Consider the following 21,281-nt stretch of genomic DNA (forward strand, 5'->3'; position numbering starts at 1 on the left):
GGTGCTCCAATTAACCTGTAGCAACCCTCCCTAGTCTACAGAGAACCACGCCTTAATTAGCTTAGGGCGTATATATCTCTCCTCTACCACTCTCCCACTGCTCCCTGGCCCTGCTGTATCACATATTCCATTCCATTCCTTCTCTTCTCCCCCTCCCATCCCCCCCCAGCCCTCCCTTAACACCACGGGGTTGGGCTACTTGGGACAAGAGACAGTGTTGTAGTGACAGGACATCCGCGTTGCTGTGTTGGCTTTTGGCTCTGTGCTATATCCGGAAGTGGAAAGATTGTAGAGATAGGAACCATCTAGTCACTCATGCATTCCTCTCCTTGTTTGTGTGCATCCATTGGAGTGGGGCGTGGTCCATAACAAGGGTGAACTGCTGCCCAAGTAGGTAGTACCATTAAAATCTCCATGGACCATTTAACTGCTAGGCATTCCTTTTCTACTACGGCATACTGTTGCTCCCTGGGCAGGAGCTTCCAGCTGAGGAAGGAATCCCCCACCATCTGTGAAAGGACAGCCCCAAGTCCTACATCCAACGTGTCTGTAGGATGAATTCCTTTCTGAAATATGGGGCTATGAGCACTGGATGACTGCAAAGGGCTGTCCTCAGGTCTGTGAAAGCTTCTTCCGCTGCCTCAGTCCACTTAACTATCTCTGGGCCCCGAGCTCTTATCAGGTCCGTCAGAGGCGCTGCCCTCTTGGCGGGATGAACCGACGATAGTACCCCATTATCCCTAAGAATGCTGACTTGCTTCTTGCGGGTCGGGCGGGACCATTCCTGTATTGCTTCCACTTTGTTCCATTGGGGTTTCACCAGGTCTCTTCCGACTACATACCTGAGGTATCTGGCCTTGGCTAGCCCTATTGCACATTTGGATGGGTTAGCGATGAGGCTGGCCTGTCTAAGAGCATCTAATACCGCATCCACTTTCCCCAGGTGTGTCTCCCAGTCAGGGCTATGGATTACCACATTGTCTAAATATGTGGCAGCATACTTGGTATGAGGTCAAAGTAATCTGTCCATCAATCATTGGAAAGTCGCGGGGGCCCCATGGAGCCTGAAAGGTAGGATGATATATTGGAAGAGGCTGTCAGGTGTAGAGAAAGTGTTTTTTTCCTTGGCATCCTCAGCCAGGAGGATCTGCCAGTAGCCTTTTGTTAAGTCCAAGGTGGTCAGGTATCGGGCCTTGCCTAACTGATCTACCAGCTCATCGATTCGTGGTATCGGGTAGGCATCGAATTGGGATACCTTGTTTAACTTCTGGAAATCATTACAAAACCTCAGGGTGCCGTCAGGCTTGGGGACCAAGACAGTAGGGCTGGACCACTGGCTGTGGGATTCCTCAATAACCCCGAGTTCCAGCATCTTCCTTACTTCCGCCCTAATTTCTTCTTTTTGCCTCTGGCATGCGATATGGTTTTATCGACACCCTTGCTCTGGGACAGGTGACGGTGTGGTGTTGGATCAGCGTCGTATGGCCTGGTTGTGTGGAGAACACGTCTTGGTTCTGCTGGATCATCTCGACGACCTCCATTCGTTGTTCTGGGGCTAGTTTGGGGGATATCCTTCCCTGCCCTTGTGGGCCATCTGCCTGGGATGGAACCAGCAGGACAACCAGGCACGTCTCCCGATCAAGCCAGGGTTTCAGTAAGTTGACGTGGTAGATCTGCTCTGGCCTTCGGTGATCTGGCTACTTCACCTTATAATTCACCTCCCCAACTGCTTCCACGATCTCAGAGAGTCCACAGCAGCTGGCCAGGAACTTGCTTTCTGTTGTTGGTACCAGCATCAGCACCCGTTCTCCTGGTTGAAATTTCTGTGTTTTTTCCCGACGGTTGTAGAAGGTTAGCTGGGCATCTTGTGCTTTCTCCAAATGCCTTTGTACTATGGTGGTCACTTCAGCTTTTCGTTCTCTCATCTGGGTCACGTGTGCGATGACATTCTTCCCCGGGTTGGGTTGTTCCTCCCATTCCTTCTTTGCGATGTCTAATATGCCACGTGAGTGGCGTCCATACAGTAGCTTGAAGGGGGGGAATCCAGTAGATGCCTGGGGAACTTTTCGTATCGCAAACATCAGGTACAGTAGGAGGGTATCCCAGTCTTTTCCGTCTTGGGTCACCACCTTTCAGATCATGCTCTTGAGAGTGTGGTTAAATTGCTTGACCAGACCATCTGTTTGGGGATGACAGACTGAGGTCCACAAGGTTTGGATGTGGAACAGGGTACATAAGTCTTTCATCACTCTCAAAATGAAGGGAGTCCCTTGGTCTGTCAGGATCTCCTTAGGGATGCCTACCCTAGCAAAAACTTGGACCAGTTCTTCTGCCATCGCCTTGGACGTGGGGTTTGTTAGAGGAATGGCTTCTGGGTACAGTGTAGCGTAGTCCAGGATGACGAGTATTCTTCGGTGGCCCCGGGCCAATCTTTCTAGTGGGCCTGCTAGATCCATGGCTATCTTTTCAAAAGGGACTTCAGTTACAGGCAAGGGTACCAATGGGGCCCTTAACTGAGGTCGAGGGCTATGCAATTGGCATTCTGGGCAGGAGGTGCAATAGCGCTGGACTTCTGACTGTACTCCCAGCCAGTAGAACCTCCTTAGGACTCTATCCCGGGTCTAATCTGCTCCTAAATGTCCCTCAAATAGATGACTGGGAGCTAACTCTAATACGGACAAGAGCTGTTCTACTACCTTCCCCCCGCCCCCACCCCTCCCCCCCCCCCCCCGCCCCATTGGCACTATCAAGTACAACAGATCCTGTTTTATTATATAGTACGGCCGTAGGCCTTTTGTTTTCCCTTCTGCTGGCACGCCATTAACTTCTACTACCTCCTCTCTCACGTTCGCATAGAGTGGGTCATAGGCTTGATTGCGTGTGGGCCAATCTGGTCTGATTCTATTGGATCGGTCTCCCCTCCTTCCCTTGGGGTACTTCGGCTCATGCTGGTGGCCGTCTCTGGGTCTCCCTTCCTCTGGTTCTCTGGCCTTTCAATTGTCAGCAACATACCTCCAAACTCCAGTACTCTCTCCTTCCTAGCACTAGACATGATTATCCTACACATTTTGAGAATGGTTTGCTGCTGAAAGCATTCTGTTTCAACACAGGAGAGAGGTCATCATTTTATATAATCCAGTTTCTCTGGTGCCCGCTACAGAAGAAATTTATGAAGGCCCTGAATCAGCAAGTTACTTAAGCACATGCTTAACTTTGAGCAAGAGTAATTCCACAGCTGTCATTTGGATTAGTCACATGCTTAAAGCTAGCTATGTGTTTAAGTAGTGTGTTGAATTGTGGCTTTAGGATGTGCCTTAACTCTCATTAAAGTCAAAAGAAAGACTCCATTGACATCAGGGGGAGTTAGATTGGACCATTATTAGACTTTTTTTTTTAAACACCATGTCCTTTAATTCCTCAGAAATTTGGTCAAACACTGCTGTCAGTCATCCATGTAAACCCATGGCCTATTGCTTTTAGGGTAATGGCTGGGAGGCAGGGCTCAAAAGTGGACTTTGTAATTCCTCCTCCTACAGCCAGTAGAGACTGAGCGCACAGTTGATATGATGCCAATAGTGTAGGGAAGGAATACACGTTGCACCTGCCGTCTGCTCCATTACATAATGTATGGGCATGTAATTTGGAGAGCCCATATCAGAGTTAGTCATATACTATTTATTGCATTAACTATTCTAAAAAGTTGCCATTTTTCCATGAATAATTTATTTGACAGACCAGTTTCTCTGGTAACTGACCAGCTGTAGTCCACAGCACAAGCTTTTAGAAAAGTGGAAAAAATAGAGTACCCAAATCCAAGAGTTCATACCCACTCCACATGCACATGCCAGCAATGTAATAAAGACAGCCCTAGCCCTTAAGAGACGTGATTGATTATACAGGAGACTGAGAGACAAGGTGGATGAGGTAATATCTTTAATTAGATCAACTTGTGTTGGTGAGAAAGACAAACTTATGCAGAGCTTTTCTTCAGGTCACAGAACTGTGTGTAAGCTCAAAAGCTTCTCTCTCACCAACAGAATGAATGCTTCCCTCTCACCAGCAGACTGGTCCAATGAAAGATATTATCTCACCCACTTTGTCTCTAATATCCTGGGACCAGCATGGCTACAACAACAATGCACATATACAAATGGCTCATTCAGTTGATGTTCTTGTGGTTTTTCACTAGCATGGAGGATTTTAAAAAAATCTCTTATTTTGCTTTTTCAGGTGATGTTCACAGAAGAAGATGTCAAATTCTACTTGGCTGAATTAGCACTTGCTTTAGACCACCTACATAGTCTTGGAATAATATACAGGGATCTAAAACCAGAGAAGTAAGAATCTACTGTAGTAAATGCAATGTATGAATTAGTTAATATTTTATATAGCAGTTCAACAGTGTAATAATAATGCTAAGCATTATTATTATCTTTATAACTATTAGCCATTTAAAATTATGACTATATAAGCTTCCCTGTGAAAGTTGCTTTTAAAAAAAGTGTGATAGTGCTTCCAGTAGAAAAAAAGCAACTGCCACAAGGTTGGTATGCCAGATATTGGGCACTCCCTGACAGCTGCACTTCCATGAGAAAAGAAATATTGAAATATACATAGCCCATGATTTCCAGGTACTTTAAAAAGCAGAATGGAGAATAGCATACTCTTGATCACACAGTCAATATCAGAGTGGCCTTGATTTGTTGTTGTGTGTCCATCAGATGTTTGTTTGTTCAATATTGCAGCCTTTATTGTACGAAACAGATTTTTCAAAGAAGGGCTAAAGTTTTTTTAAAAAATGCATAATACAAGATTTAAGGTTACATTTGAGCCTATATGTTTTTAAAAAACCCATTTGAAAACTAACTGTGGTAAAAAAAAAAAAAAAAAAAATTGTCCATCTCTAGTTTTCAATGTAAATTGCAGTAAGATGGAAAACGGAGTTCATGATTTAAAGCAATATTGTCAAGTCCAGTAATTTTAAAATAGAAATTTTGACCTATCTTAAACTGATTGAGTGACTCAGTCTACAACTTAATGGGTTTCTGTTTGTCATGCTGAACCTGCATGAGTGACCACTGAAATTGTAAGGTTTTGGGATGCCAATTCAGATGTCCATCTCAATAACCCAGTCATCCTTGCCTCACTCAGAGATGAACACAAGTGACTGAATTCCTTCTCTTGTTTCTATATCCTTCCTTAGTTCAGTTTTCCCAGTTATCTAGGTCTTCGGGGGAGAGAGTGTATTTGTGTGGTGGGGGTTAAAATGGAGGAGGCAAAGAGGAAAACAGTTGTTCCCCTTGGGAACTGCAGTCTGGATTCTCTGAGTCTTTCTGCTCTCAATGCTAGATTTTTGAGCTATCATCTGGAGAGGTGTCTAAATGGGAATAAAACTCTCATCAGTGCTTCATCTGACAAAGTTCATTCTGCCTCAAGGGCTTTAGGCCAGATAAGATGCAATTATGCTAAAAGTGTTACTACCTTGGGTGATCTTACCCTTATTACTTGAGCTCTCTGTCTGATTTGCAAATGATTTTGTAGCAGCCAGATCCCAGAAGAATGTGTCTGCCCCTGTTTCTGTAAAGTGCAAGAAGCCAGTTGCAGTTAAAATGGTGGGGGGGGGGAGGCCATGGTTAAGACTCCTTCTCTTTATACATAAACCTACAGCTCCTACCTAGAAGGTGGCTTTAGTTGTTAAAAACCATATTGTCGGACCAAATCTAGAAACACGGTGCTGTAGGTACCCACTCCCTGTGCTCTAAATCTTATCCCTCTGATTCTAGTGGGCTTGGATACAAATAACACAGATTTCTCATGATGGGATGTGACTGCTTTATGAAGAGGTCCCAGATCAGACCCACTAATTTACTTTAGAAGACTAATCTGTTCTCTGTAGGAATAGTACAGAATAGCTGCACCTTATCCTCCTACCAAAGGAATGTCCTCCATATTAACTTTGAGGAAAGTGAGCTGGATAACATTATCCCAGTTCATCCAATGGTGCAAACATTGATTTATACCTGTTCTGTCCCAGTATTCACTTTATCTTGCTAATTCTTGCCAGCAGTATAAGCTCTCAATAGACAAAGCTTAATTCTGGGCCATTGGGGGAGGGATAGCTCAGTGGTTTGAGCATTGGCCTGCTAAACCCAGGATTGTCAGTTCAATCCTTGAGGGGGCCATTTAGGGAACTGGGGTAAAAATCTGTCTGGGGATTGGTCCTGCTTTGAGCAGGGGGTTGGACTAGATGACCTCCTGAGGTCCCTTCCAATCCTGATATTCTGTGATTCTATGATTCTATGATTGTTCCCAAAGTTGATCTAGCATTTGTTTATTGTTCAGGAAGTAATTTTTTTCCTATCCTGAAAAATTCCTCGCAAAACCAAAGAGATGTATTTTTTTATTTTTCCTATCCACATCTGACTCTATAGTCATTCCTTCTGCTTAGCTAGAGTCCTGGTTTCTATATCTTACTGAATGTAATACTCTTCCAGAGAACCCTCCCTTCAGAGTTCTTAGAATCATGTTCTGCAAGTCTTGATATCTTCTAAATAATTCTGATACCTAAAGGATTCCATCCATTTTCCCACCATAGCTGTTGGTGTCCTCATTCTGGCTTCCTGAGCCTTCTAGCTAAAGTCCTAGAGAAGGAGGGAACAACTCTGCTAAATATAGTTTTATGGCTCTTTCTTACTTCAGGGACAAACTTTCTGGGGAGTTTTTTAATTGGGTTCTTAAGGACTAAACAAGAATGAGAACTATGTGCTTTCCGCTTAATAAAATCCTCAAGTCTCCATCTCTGACATAACTTCAGATTATGCACTGTTTTCTATAAACTGATAGAAAATACAATTATTAATCCTGTAGCAGAAGAGGCATGACAGCAAGAGGTAGGGGATAGGAAGCCCAGTTCCCATTTCTCCAAGACCTATGACTGTGTGGAGAACCTGAAAAATCTACAGATTAGGAGTCCTCCTTTTTATTTAAAGCACATATGGACAAATGTCACAAGTGGTTAAGATACCCATGTAATCCACAAAGAAGATGGCTCTCCCTTCTCAGCGTCTGTTACTTTGTTATACTTTTTCACTGCTGCTGGCAAGAGAGACAATAGTTCTAAAGACTGTTCAGCACCTTCTGGCAACAGGTGCCAAGACTTGTGCACTCACATAAGCAATGCTGGGTTAGTTATTCCATTTATTTCATTGTGAGCAGTGACTCCAAGGAAGAGTGGCATATTCTGAACCTCATATATAGTTCAAGATGGAATCCCACCCACTCAGTGATGCTTCCCGTAGCCCTGAAAAATGCTCTGACTTCTATTGACATGCAGAATGTCCAGCTGTATATCCCCATTACTTCTTGGAACTAATGGTACTTTCATTTTTACTACAGAAGAGTTAACCTCCGATATTTTGCTCTCCACATCAGTCTTTCCTCTGTGCCATAAGTCTTTAAGAAGCCATTGGTTGTAATGACAGCACACCAGTGGAAGCATAGACTAGCAGTTCATATCTACATAGATTTTGTCTAGACCAGGACATTTAAAGAATAAATATTTTCCTGCTTTTATTGAAAAGGTTAGCCTGCCTCCATGTCCAATATCTAGACACATCTCGATAGAATCATCCTGTTAGAGGAAAGTCAAGCAAACTACCTGGGTTCAAATCTCCAATACTGTCTGCTTCTCCTGGGAATAGATGCAGCTAGTTGGACCCTGTCTTGAAGTGATACATTAGCCTCACTTCCACTTCTGGACTCTCAAGATTAAATCAGGAACAGCTGCAGTTAATCATACTTGGACCCAGAATATTTAATAAGTAGTCATCTTAAGGTCAGAGTTTAATGCTCCCATCTCCCTAAAAGGAACTTGCCTAGGCAAATTCTGATGAGTGGTTTTGACCAGAGATGTGAATCTTTCCAGTTAGGAACATGTGGCTGGGGGGAGGGCAGGATAGAGGATGGTAGTCTTATTTTGGAGCCTCTAGATCAGGGGTAGGCAACCTATGGCATGTGTGCCAAAGGCGGCACGCGAGCTGATTTTCAGTGGCACTCACACGGCCCGGGTCCTGGCCATTGGTCCGGGGGCTCTGCATTTTAATTTAATTTTAAATGAAGCTTCTTAAACTTTTTTAAAACCTTATTTACTTTACATACAACAATAGTTTAGTTATATATTTTAGACTTATAGAAAGAGACCTTCTAAAAACATTAAAATGTATTACTGGCACGCGAAACCTTAAATTAGAGTGAATAAATAAAGACTCGGTACACCACTTCTGAAAGGTTGCCGACCCCTGCTCTAGATGCTAGTAAAATAACAAAATAATAAGTTGGTCTAATGGAAGTGGTCTCAATTAGAATCCAGCTCCATTAAATGTTTAAAAGATTAGAGCTTATCGAAGTCTTTGTTTCTCCTGTGGGGAATTCTGCCAGGAAAGATCTCCTACTCTGGACAGAAAACTTCATTGTTGTAGTTTATTTGAGTCAGCAAACCAAGTGTTCCTGGAGTCCCTCCTGCTGTTTCACTGGACATAGAGAAATCTGGTGGCAATTGAAACCCATTGCTTTGCAGGAAATTAAATCAGTTTGCAAGTGGCCTAAGCCAGGTATGATGTCCTTTTGAAGAGTATGGAATCTCTTCCTTTATATGTTCCAGGACATAGAGGCTACATGGTGACTCCCATCTTTGTTCACATTCTTCAGGTTGGTTTGGACTTTCAGGTTGGACTTTCCATACATTTTATGAGGCAGCAAATCTTGGCCCTCACAGAATACCCATTTATTATGGTTTGCAGCTCCTTACAAAAACTTCTTTCAGGTACAGATATGGATTAAACCTCTCATTAGACTCTTTATTTGTACCTGTCAGTTTAATCAGGGCTGGCAAGCTCTCTGTAGTTGGCCACTCCAGCATATCAAATTCTATAAACTGTTTCCTAAAGACAAGGTGGCTCTTCACTCTCTGCCCTTTTTTGTTTATAGGTGTCCTACCACTTTTCATCAAAATCAAGTGGTGGTTCCCCCTCTTTTTCTGCCATTGTTATGGAGAATTGCCTTCATTCCCTGGATGTCAGGAGGGCCTTGAATTTCCATATCAGTAGGACCCAGGATTTGAGGGTCAGTGAATGCTTTTGTTTTTTGTGTAGGTTCTAAGAAGGGTCACAATACTCATAGAAATGATTAGTCAGATGGATCAGAACGTGTTTCTGATGCATATGTTTTACAAGAGCCCACCTGCGGACACATTCATGTAGAGTGAATTCCTTATGGGATGTATTCCCTTAAACACATTCAGGCAATGAGAGGGCAAAATTTGCATATGACACAATTATTGAGGCAAATCCAAAGAAGACACTGCAGAACTTCAGAAGCTATGTGAATGGTCAACATGATGAAAAATTGAATTCAGTGTCCATAAATGCAAAGTAATGCACATAGCATGGAAAGCTTAGCACTACTTATATACCTTACAGGGTTCTAAATTAACAGTATCAATTGAAGACTAAGTATCTGGTCATCTTTGTGGACAGCTCAGTGAAAACCTCTGCTCAATGAGCAACTGCAGTTAAAAAAGCAAATCACATTAGGATGCATAAGGAGTGGGATGGAGAGTAATACAGAAAATATTACAACGCTAATATATAAATCAGTGATTATTCTTATCTGGATAACTGTGTTTAGTACTGGTCACTCCATCTCAAAAAGACTGTTACAGAATTGTGGGGTTCAGAGAGAGGCAACAAGAATGAGTTAGGGAAATGGAAAAAACTTTCATGAAAAGAAATTAAAAAGAGCGGGATTGTTTACCTGAGAAAAGAGACATGTAATAAGGGTCAGGACAAAAGTATACAAAATAATTAGTGATATTGTGAAGGTATGTGGGGAGTGTCTGTTCTCCCTTAATATGTAATACAAGACAATAAAATAAAAGGGTAACAAAACTGATATTTTTTCACACACCTAATTAGACTGTGGAATTTACGGCTTCAAGAAGATGTTGATGCAAGATTCAGAGGGAATGGATATTTATATGGATAACAAGAAAATCCAGGGTTACAATTAATGAAAAAAATTGAAGTAATTTAAAATTTCATGCTTCCTAGCACAAGCCAATCTGTAACTATTAGGGGTTCAGATGAGACTTTGATAAGCACCAGTTTATCTCATATGTGTCTGCTGCAGGGCTTCTTGCACCTTCATGTGAGGCATCTGGTGCTGGCTACTGTCAGAGACAGTATACTAGCTTAGATGGCCAACGGGTGTGATCCAGTATGCCTCTTAATGAAGAGAGAAAGTGTTGCTTTGGAAGAGGACTTCAAACTGGCAGTTTGGTTTCACATGCATGCCCTTACTGTGCATTATAGAATTAGATAGCTATCTACTGCGAGTGCTCCTTTTGGTAGCATTCTCTTTGACTTTGTTCTTGAAAAGTAATTCCTCCATATTGTGGAAATGGGATTGCTATAGACTAAGCTGGTTTACTCAAAGAATAGATACTTTTTCTTACCCAGAAATGGTTGTATTCTTATGAAACCAGCTCAGTCCACAATGACCAAACTTTCAGTGGAATTGTTTCTGTGTTCATTCTAAAACTAGTACCTGCCCCTTTTCTGAAAGGTATTGTGTTTAGGACAGTGTTATTTGCAGAATGCCACCTCATTTTGGCTTTTTTTGGTTTTACATAAATGTTCCCTGTTGATTCTAATGGAGCTCTTCTTTAACCTGATAACTTATGCTTTCACCAAGGCACACGTCTTCTGTCTTATTTGTAACTACTCTAACTAGTGCTATGTCAATGGCTAGTAGTGTGCTCAGGAGGAACTTGGGGACACATAAATTATGTTCTAAATTCCTGCACTTTCCATTAGTTGCTTATGTCCATACAACCGTGATGTGAGTGAAAACTTGTTAAATTGTAAACTGAGCTGGTTTCATCAAACAAATACCATTTACTGGTAAGACCATTTTTCTAAGCTGGTGAGGAATGTCTTCCAGATCCTTAAAAAATACCATACCCAGTCTGAGAAATAAATCACTTTTCAAAACCACCTTTTCTATGGGATCCATGATGGTTCCTACATAGTTGGAGCATGTGCAAACAGGAAAGTGAATGAATTTTAAATGTTGTTCGTTTATGATCCTTTTAAAACACAGAAGTGGGGAAAACTTGTTTGCCAAAAGTAAAAGGATAAAAATATCAAGGAAGGGGAACTTTAGAGCTTTTAGGATAATAAAACTGTTTTTAGAAATTACTCTGTTCAATCTTGTTACCGTTTCCTTTTTAATAAATGTTTTAATAATTATAGCTAAAATAGAAAAAATGAAATCAAACACACTATACTTTCTAGAAATTGGTCGTTGAATAAATGATATATCCTTCATAGATTTCCTGTTCTTGGGCTTAAGCCTTGGGTGTGTTTGTCTCAGAGTTAACTAGCAAAGGTCAAAATTATTTAGGAGTTTTGGTTGAGGTCCTCATTCCCACTATGAGTTATTCTTTTAAATATATACGGTCTCTTAGTTCTCAGAAAGAGCCTGATCCTATAGCATGCTGAGCACTCTAAACTCCTATTCTTTCAGTGGGAGTTGATGATGCTTCGCATCTGAAGGGAGGCACTCAATGTTACAAGATCAAGTCCAAAGAAAGCATAAAAGTAAATGGCAACTCAGCACAGCTTTGAGTATAGGATTAAAAGGAACTTGACAGCATCTATTTAAAGTTGTTAGCACTTCCATTGAAACTCCAAAGATAGATAATACACATGAAAAGCACTATATAAGAGCTATTTGTTGTTCCACCTCTACCTCGATATAATGCGACCTGATATAACACTAATTCGAATGTAACGCGGTAAAGCAGTGCTCCGCGGGGGTGGCTGCGCACTCTGGTGGATCAAAGCAAGTTCAATATAACGCAATTTCACCTATAATGCGGTAAGATTTTTTGGCTCCCGAGGACAGCGTTATATCGAGGTAGAGGTGTATATTAAAAATGCTTCAAAGAAACAGAGTTGGTCCTTAGAATATTCTGCGTTGTGTATAAGTTTCCCTGCTCAGTGAGTATTGTGGATAGAAAATTCAGGATTAAAGAGCTATTGCTGCCATGTGAACTACTAGCAAATACCTTTCAATTATGTGGAATTCTTAAGAGACAGATTATGTGTTCATTCACATTCTTTACTAAGAAAGAATCAGAGGAGAAAAAAAGTTGTCCACAGAAATCTTTAGATTTTTTATTAGTGACTTTGTCTTTACAGATATTTTTTATGTTAAAGTTCTTTTGATTGTCAGTATACTTTCTAAAACAAGGTTAAAAGATACTTTAAACTGCGCTTTTTTTTTTAGTATACTTCTTGACGAAGAAGGACATATCAAATTGACAGGTAAATAAAAATAAATTCCAGTTTATGAAAAGTTTTTAATTCATAAGTTGTCTGAATGTTTTTTAAAGGAATATAGTAAAATCTGAATTTTTTTCTTTTTTTGCATTGCAAGTAATTTTGGTGAACAAATGGTGGTATTTAACATGGACTAAATGAAGTGGTATTGTTTAAATAAGAAATCTGGTTTAAAAAATAAAAGTAATGATATGACCATTAATGTGACTTTTTTCATAGTTTTATAGCTTTTGTGTTAGTTATATTTGTATGCTTAGAAATTCTTAGCCAGTAGGAACATTTCATTTCAGATCGTATTTTTTCCAGATTTTGGCTTAAGCAAAGAGTCCATTGATCATGAAAAGAAAGCATATTCCTTCTGTGGGACAGTAGAATATATGGCACCAGAGGTAGTTAATCGACGAGGCCACACACAGAGTGCAGACTGGTGGTCTTTTGGTGTTTTAATGGTAGGTTTCTGGTGAATGGAAATCATAGCAAAAGGTGGGTTATGACTGACTTAACCCAGTCACATGAAGTTATTAGTAATTAGCACTACTGTTCAGTTTGGATCAACGGCATGCACCAGATTTCATCACATCACAGATATCATTCCACCTTTTTTCTTTTGCTTGAATGCAATATTGTGTTCCTATGACTGTTCTTAACGGAGACTGATAGAAAAATGAAAGTGTTCAGAAAAGTTTGCTTTTCAAAAGTGAAAAATATTTTCCATATGGATTCAAATTTTGAAACTTTGAATTCAATCACAGAAAAAGTAGTTTTTAGAAGTAATTTTTTCTGACCACCTTTATCATCTCAGTTTCAAACTAACAGGGAATAATGAAAGCTGCTTTATTTGCACAGAGATAAAATTTACAATTGCACTGAGTTGATTAGACTTTCAGCTGTAAAAAATAAGTTCCATTAAATTGACAAAATTTTACCAGACTTGGATTTTTTAAAATATTTATAACAAATGCAGGTATTTTTGAAAAGGAAAAAAGGATTATGTTTGAAAGTTTAGGAATACCAAATACAATTCTATACTTTAAAAATCATTGTATGATTTTTTTTTTAACATTAAGATCAAATGATGATTTTTTAAAAATGAAAGATGTTTTATCTTTTGATGCTTCTGCAATACCTGTATAATTATGACAGCACAGTCTCTCTGTGTGCCTTATGATCTGATAAGGAGATTCTTTATTATTAGATCTGAAAACACACCTATCACCTTTTGAATGTGTAAAATGCTGTTGTGATATGGAAAATGACTATGTAAAAAGGGCACCTGATCACTAAAGAGATCTTACATTTGTGTTTTGTCAGTCATATCTGCAGACTTGACTAACAAGAATATATTTTCACTACTACTTCTAGCACTGCGCAGCCCATACTCAGTGAGGGTGATCTGTATTCTTTTCTGGCTTTGGCATAGTCAGAAAAATACTAAGATTCTGCAATCAGATTGTAATTTAGTACTGATGGAAATGAGCTAGAAAGAACATAACTTGGGTTTTAGATCCCAGATTGAGTTTGCAGAGCTGGTAACTAAAATAATAATAATAATAATAAAGTATTTTATGTTTGAACTGAATATGTTATAATTGGAAACCATGAAGAGTCAATAAACATGGCTGAATGTCATTTTTAGAGTCCAATTGTACTTTTCTTAAAAATACTTTGGCTGTTGATTTGCAGGAGGGTGAATTTAGAAGTCTATCACTTAAAAAATTGACAAACTTCCATAGTACTTGAAATAAAGTGTATTTTCCATAAAATATTGGTTTTTGTAGCCTGTATCTCTGATGCCTTAGGTTAATTTAGCTCAGAACATGAGCTATCCAAATGGATGTTCAGTTAATCTTATTTTGCTTATTTTGAGGAACGCAGTGCAAGAAGTCTTCATGGTTACTTCAGCCTCTGCCCAGTATAGCTAAAACCTGTTTGTTCAGTAACTTCTTTTAGTAAAACCGTTCTTACTAACCAATTAATAAAACAAATTGCTCCTTAGTTCCTGCAGTCCCTTATGTAGATGGTAGGCCAGGTGTGCAGTACTTGGAATTCTACTTAAAACTGTAGAGGAGATGGATGATCTCACCAATAACTGTAATTTTTCACATCATGTCATTTTCTTCACCAGTGCATGTTTATTTTCACTTTGCATCAGTTACAAGAAGCAGTCACATGGAGGGAAAGTGTGTGTGTGCATGCATGTACTTGCATGTACACACCTACCAAAGATAGTGTGTATGTGTGCTAGACACTGTAATTATCAAAATTTAACATTTTAGGGTGGGATTTTCAAAAGTGTTCAGCATTGGCTGAAGTCTGCTCCCATTGAAGTCCAGGTATTTGGGATTGACTTCAGTAATAGCTGAATAAGGCCAATCCTGAACATTTTTGAAAATCCTATTCTTAAAGTATTCTGGGTCCCATGTAGTCTTTTGGGGAGGAGGATAGAGAGATCTTAGATGAAGATCTATGGAAATGACATATATGAACTCCAATTACAAGAGGATAACTTAGTTTTGTGTAGTTTTATGTTGATGGGAACTTATACATTTTATGAAATATCTCATAAATAGAATCTCACTAATTCATATGAAGTGTGAGACTTCTGTATTTGCAAACTTTGCAGATTAGAAGTAAGTAAATAAACCTCAGAAAATAATTATACTGTGCAATACAATTTACTTTGTTCTTTTAGTTTCGTAAGTGTAGGTAGTTGAATTTTAATTATGTATTTCATAGTACACAATTGAATGTACAGAGTAATTTTTAAAAAATAAAGTCTTGATAAGATTAGACCTTTCTCCAGCACACCTTGCCAAGAAGTGTGGTCAGATTATCAGATTTGTAGTTCAGCAAAGTGAGAAGAAGTGAAATTATACTGTATTAGCATTATATTAAATAGAAAAAAATGGTTAGTTGAACAATTTGTTTCTAAAGTCAGGAAATGCAAAATTCCAGGCTCCACCTGCTATGTTAAGTTGGCAGCATCTCATATCTCTGTATGTTTTTTGAAATAATTTTTATAAAAAGCTAGCTACAGTAACTCCTCACTTAGTCATCCCGGTTAACGTTGTTTTGTTACGTTGCTGATCAATTAGGGAACTTGCTCCTTTAAAGTTGTATAATGCTACATTGTTTGGCAGCGCCTGCTTTGTCCACTGTTTGCAGGAAGAACAGCCCGCTGGAGCTAGCTGGTGGGGGCTTTTAATCAGGATGGACTGACAGCCCCCCTATCAGCTCCCTGCTCCCCTAAGTTCCCTGTGCTGCAGCTGCCCAGCGGACTATCAGTTGCCGGCGTTGAGCTGTCCCTCCCCCACTGCCATGTGCTGCTCCTACCCTCTGCCTTGGAGCTGCTCCCAGAGACTCCTGCTTGCTGTACCAGGGGAGGGGGGAAGTGAGGGGCTAATGTCAGGGTGTCTCCTCCCCCCCCCCCGTTCCTGCACCCCGCTTACCCCATTTCCATAGAGCAGGGGATACACACCACAGGGTTCAGGATGGAGGGAGCTTCCAGGCAGCAGCTGGTCTCAGCAAGCTGATCTAATTAACAAGGCAGTGTACTTTAGACTGGGGTCAGCTACTTAAAGGGGAAATGTGCATCTCTCGCTCTCAGACACAAGGTGTGTGTCTCTGTCTACAGTGCTGTCTCCCCTCCCTCCATGCCTGCTGCCTTGTAGAATGAGGCTACATTAACAACCAGTTAATCCTTGAGGGCTCAGCCAAATGCTAGTTCATCATTTAGCAGTAAGGCATTCCCTGCGAAATATCCCACCCTCTGACTCCACCACCTCAACCCAGCTTCACAATCATCATAGTTGTGTACCAGTATTAAATTGTTTGTTTAAAATTTATACTGTGTGTGTGTGTGTGTGTATATATATATATATGTATGTATGTATATAAAATAATGACAAGTTTCAGAGTAAGGGCCGTGTTAGTCTGTATCCGCAAAAAGAAGAACAGGAGTATATATAAAATAATGTTATATATGTTATAATGTTATATATGTCTTTTGTCTGGTGAAAAAATTTCCCTGGAACCTAACCCCCTCATTTACATTAAATCTTATGGGGAAATTGGATTCGCTTAGCATCATTTTGCTTAAAGTCGCATTTTTCAGGAACATAACTACAACGTTAAGCGAGGAGTTACTGTATTTAGGCATGGGTTTTAAGAACTGCATGAGTGCTATTGTACTTGCATATTTTGTATCTGAGACTACTGCAATTGCATATGTAATCGGGTTATTGTTCACTCAGAATTCCTGATTACAATTTCAAACTTTTGGGCCATAATGAAAAATCAGGAATAGAAGTGTATGCAATTACATTAACATAGGTGTTCAAACCTGAACTTTATCATTTCATGACTTGGTGATTTTAAGTGACCAACCATCACTAACATATTTTTAAATTAAATTCTCTAGGTTTTATGAAGCAAAAAAACCTTGACAGCATAAGCACTTAAACTGTCTTACAGTTATGTAAGCACCTAACACCACCTCACAACATCTGAAAGATTTAACCTTTTAAACTACCTTGAATATATAGGATGACTTAAACTGCCATATAGTAGAATTAGTGCTAAAACTGATAATTACATAATTTGACAAGTGTGAATTTACAAAAGTACTTAAGCTACTTCAACTGCTTAAAATGTAGTTGTACTCTGAAAGGTGACAGTAAAAATGGCATTATGTGATACCATATTGTGTTGCAGGTCATATTTGTTCAGATTACAAATAAAAAGATATTTTTCTAACTGTTAACATCACAAGTTATATTCTTTTTATCTCATGAATCATCCAAAGTAAAAAAAAGTCTGCCCTCAGTTATACCATGCAACTTTATTGCATCCAATGAGGCTGCACAGGAGATGAAATTGGCCTGGCAATTGGAGATTAATAAACAATTATTTAAACAATTTATGAACCTGAATAGCAGAACACAGTTAGCTCTATAGTGCTTGCAAGAGTAAAAGGTAGTTAACTTTTCTTTTTCAAAGCAGGTATGAACCTGAATACAGAGAGACCAGGTTTGTAGACTAAGAATGTGCCTCATTTATACAGACAAGGTGGGTGAGGCATTTTCTGTTATTGGACGAACTTCTGATGGTGAAAGAGACAAGCTGCACAGAGCTCTTCCTATCTTGTCTCTCTAATATCCTGGGACCAACACGGCTACAATACTGCAGACCTCTTTTATACAGTCACTTTCAGAATAGGAACAGTATTTTAAAAGTGGCGGTTGCCCATTAAAAGGCATTGTAAAATATGTATGCATGTACAATGCAGGTCTTCTAAGTGCAAGTCCTCAGACATTCCCCCATACATATGCAATAACCACTTTTTAATTGTGAATAACTTCATTATCCAACTACTTTTTTTTCTAGTAAAGACTATTTACATTGTTTCACCATTATTGAGACATCTGGCAATATTTTTTTACCTGGGAAAACTGTATTTTTTGTCCCCTTGAAAAACTCAAATAACTAAAAAAAAAACAACAAGGCGTCCTTATGGCTCCTTAGAGACTAACAAATTTATTGGGCATAAGCTTTTGTGGACAAGCTTATACCCAAATAAATTTGTTAGTCTCTAAGGTGCCACAAGGACTCCTCGTTGTTTTTGCTGATCTAGACTAACATGGCTACCACTCTGAAACCTGTCAGATAACCAAAGTTGTTTTGTTCAAGCTCCCAAAGAAAGTTGTATTTAGGGAAAAAACAAGCATAGAGAATTACAGCTGATGAAAAGGTGAATTTTTTCAGGAAGTTAGAAGTGTGTGAACACAGAGTAATGATGGAAACTGTTTTGGAACCTTAAGTTCAGTAAGTACTTCTAGATGTTTGCAAAAATTAAAACTTGTAGCACAAGCAGTTGCTTTGCAAAGTCTTAATTGTTGATATGCATGACTTTTAAAAGATTATTCTGTTAAGTAGTTTTATCAAAAATTAGATTTTGTCCAAGTCTTTTAATGTAATTGATGCAAATTTTACTCTGTACAGTTTGAAATGCTCACGGGTACTCTACCTTTCCAAGGGAAAGACAGAAAAGAAACCATGACTATGATTCTCAAGTGAGTACACTCTTACTTATATGTCTTCTACAGGGATGCCCTCTGGGCTTCAAATCTAATTTCTTCTCCTCCCTCATTTTCCAAGGTATTGGTAAATCCTCACTCCCTATTCCTATTCCACTTTATAAATTCCCTTTTCCACCCAACTAATTTGCCTTTTCCTCCAATCCTTTCCCTTACCAGTTGCAAAGAATTTCATATCATCCTTTTAATCTAATATTTCCCTAATTTATAACAATATCTTCTCAAGCCCCATCTTCTCCCCAATTTTGTGCCCATGATATTTCATTATCCTCTTCTGCCTTCCTCTTTATTGCACCCTACACATTTCTGACATAATTCCATCTTTTAAGAAAACAGTCTCCCTCATCTTTTCCTGTTTGTTCCCTTCTCCTCCCCCTGCTCCTTACACTACCTCTATTGACAACAATGCTCTCCCCTGGTACCTTCCCCTAGCTTTCCAAAATCTGCATCCACCTTTGACCCTCATGAACTTGCGCTATCTCTAACCTTTTGAGTCATCTTGCTGCCAGTATCCTTGACTGTTTTCAGTATGGGCTTTGGGTTCGCTTTAGCTATAGCATGGAAATTGCTTACTATCATGTAGTTAATGATCTTATTTCTGCTAACAAAGACTTGCTGTCTCTCCTTGTTCTCCTTGATCTCAGTACAGTCTTTGATATTGTGGAGCTCTTCCCCTTCCAGACTTCGTCTTTACTTGTGAAGGAATCTCTGGTTTCTTCATATCAGGGTTGCATTCCTACCTATCAAGCTACTATTTCTGTTTCTCTTTAACTGTTCCGTGCTAAGACCCTTCCGCTGGGGAGTCTCACAAGGCTCAGCTCTCGATCCCTCACTCTGTTTTCCCCCTTTTGTTATTTTATCTCTAACCTCAGTCTTAGCTACTACTTACATCAGGGGTTGGCAACCTTCTGCATGCGGCCCGTCAGGGTAATCCGCTGACCCGTGCTGCTTCCCACAGCTCCCATTGGCCGGGAACGGTGAACTGCGGCCACTGGGAGCTGCGGGAGGCCGTGCCTGCAGACTGTCAATGTAAACAAAATATCTCGTGGCCCACCAGCGGATTACCCTGAAGGGCCACGTGCCTAAGGTTGCCGACCCCTGACTTATATATTGATTCCAAATTGTATCTTTAGACCACTTTAATGACTCTTCCCTGTCCGTTGACAGCCTGTTCTGAAAAATTAAATTTATGGTTTCCTCTCAGATTCCTTCAACTAAATATCTTTCAGACAAAGAGGTGCATCAGTAAACATAATCCATCTTTTTTCTTTACCTGTCTGGCTCGGCTCTCCCATTTGCCTCTTTTCTACATGCCATCCTTGGCCTTGAAGTTTCCTTTTCCTTCTGCATCTTACATTTCTAAATCTATTTATCAATTCCAGTTTATGCCACATTGGCTGAAATTCTCATTCATGTCATCATCTTCTGTTAATCTTAATTATTGCTAAATTCTAACGCTCCAAATTCAAGCAGTGCTGCCCATCTCATGTTACTCATGGGGGAATTCTGTGCCACTGTGCAATGCAGAATTTGCACAGAAATTAATGTTTTTTGTGCAGAATTTCCTCCCCCTCTTGCCCCCACAGAAATGGGCTGCAGAGCTGCTGGATACCACTAGGGGGCACTGGACCCAGCAGAGCAGAACCCACTTGCAAGTAGATGACGCTGCCGGGGGCGGGTAAGGGAGCTGGAGGCTACTGGGCAGCTGCAGTTCCCCGCACACCCTAAAGGAAGGAGGCAGTGTGCATGAAACTCCATATAAGCCTGGGACCCAACATCAGGCTGTTTCTCCCTCTGGATCCCTGGGCTCTGGCGGGGGAGGGAGTGTGAGTGTCTGGGCTGGGGAGGGGTACCGCAGCTGGGTTCTGGGAGGTAGGGTGTGCAGGTATCTGCCTGGGGGGCCTGTAGCTGGGCTCTGATGGGGAGGAGGTGCGTGCAAGTCACCCTGCAGCTAGGCTCTGGGAGGAGGGGTGTGGATGTCTGGCCTGGCCCCCCTGCTGGGCTCTGGGGGGTGGGGAGAGAGAAACAGGAACTGAGTTGTCTTAGGGTTTTCCTTAACTCTACTCCTAGAGGAATTTTTTGTCTGTATTGTTAGACATCAGGCTGGTCTACACTAATGCTGTAGGTCGATCTAAGTCACATTAGTTGAGTTACATAAGTTATGTAACTGAAGTTGACGTAACTTGGGTCGACTTATAGCGGTGTCTACACCATGCTATGTTGATGGGAGACACTCTCCCGTCGACATAGCTTCCGTCTCTTGGAGAGGTAGAGTGCAGACATCAATAGGAAAGCGCTCTCCCATCGATTTAGCGTGTCTTCGCCAGATCCACTTAATTGACACTGCTGCATCTATCGCAGTGGTGCCGACTTAGCTGGTAGTGTAGACTGGCCGTATATAGTTGCTGCTATATTTTGAAATAAATTGCCAAAATAATTGAAACTGGTGTGATTGTATAGTATTATTTTGACAAATAAACTATGCAGAATTTTGCAGAATTGTAAACTATTGTGCACAGAGTTTTTAATTTTTTAATGAGAATTCCCCCAGGAGTATCATGTGTACAAGAAGCACAAAACCATATATCATGGCCAGCCTGAGACAGTTGCTTCCCCCCATAAATGTCAGGAGCCAATTCAAATTTCCCACCTCATTTTTTTAAAACTGTGGCTTTGTTTCTGCCTGTCTCTCAGATACCACATCTTTACATCCTTTACTCTGCTTATCCACATAGGAGTTCTCTCTATCCTTCAGTGCAGTCTTTCTTCAGTTGGTGCAAGTGTC

At 40.3% G+C, this 21,281-nt stretch overlaps 1 protein-coding gene across 3 annotated transcripts in view; it reads left to right on the top strand.

Annotated features, from left to right (window-relative positions):
- RPS6KA3 (ribosomal protein S6 kinase A3) overlaps positions 1–21,281 on the top strand; it is a 127,461-nt gene that overhangs the window by 64,593 nt on the left and 41,587 nt on the right. For all 3 annotated transcript variants that reach the window (XM_034755488.1, XM_034755497.1, XM_034755505.1), the window contains 4 exons: positions 4,231–4,337; positions 12,349–12,386; positions 12,708–12,850; positions 18,402–18,472. In XM_034755488.1, the coding sequence (XP_034611379.1) occupies positions 4,231–4,337; positions 12,349–12,386; positions 12,708–12,850; positions 18,402–18,472 (359 nt within the window). The remainder of the gene's footprint in view (positions 1–4,230; positions 4,338–12,348; positions 12,387–12,707; positions 12,851–18,401; positions 18,473–21,281) is intronic.

This window comes from Trachemys scripta, chromosome 1 (genome assembly GCF_013100865.1).
Source record: "Trachemys scripta elegans isolate TJP31775 chromosome 1, CAS_Tse_1.0, whole genome shotgun sequence".
Taxonomy (NCBI): Eukaryota; Metazoa; Chordata; order Testudines; family Emydidae; genus Trachemys; species Trachemys scripta.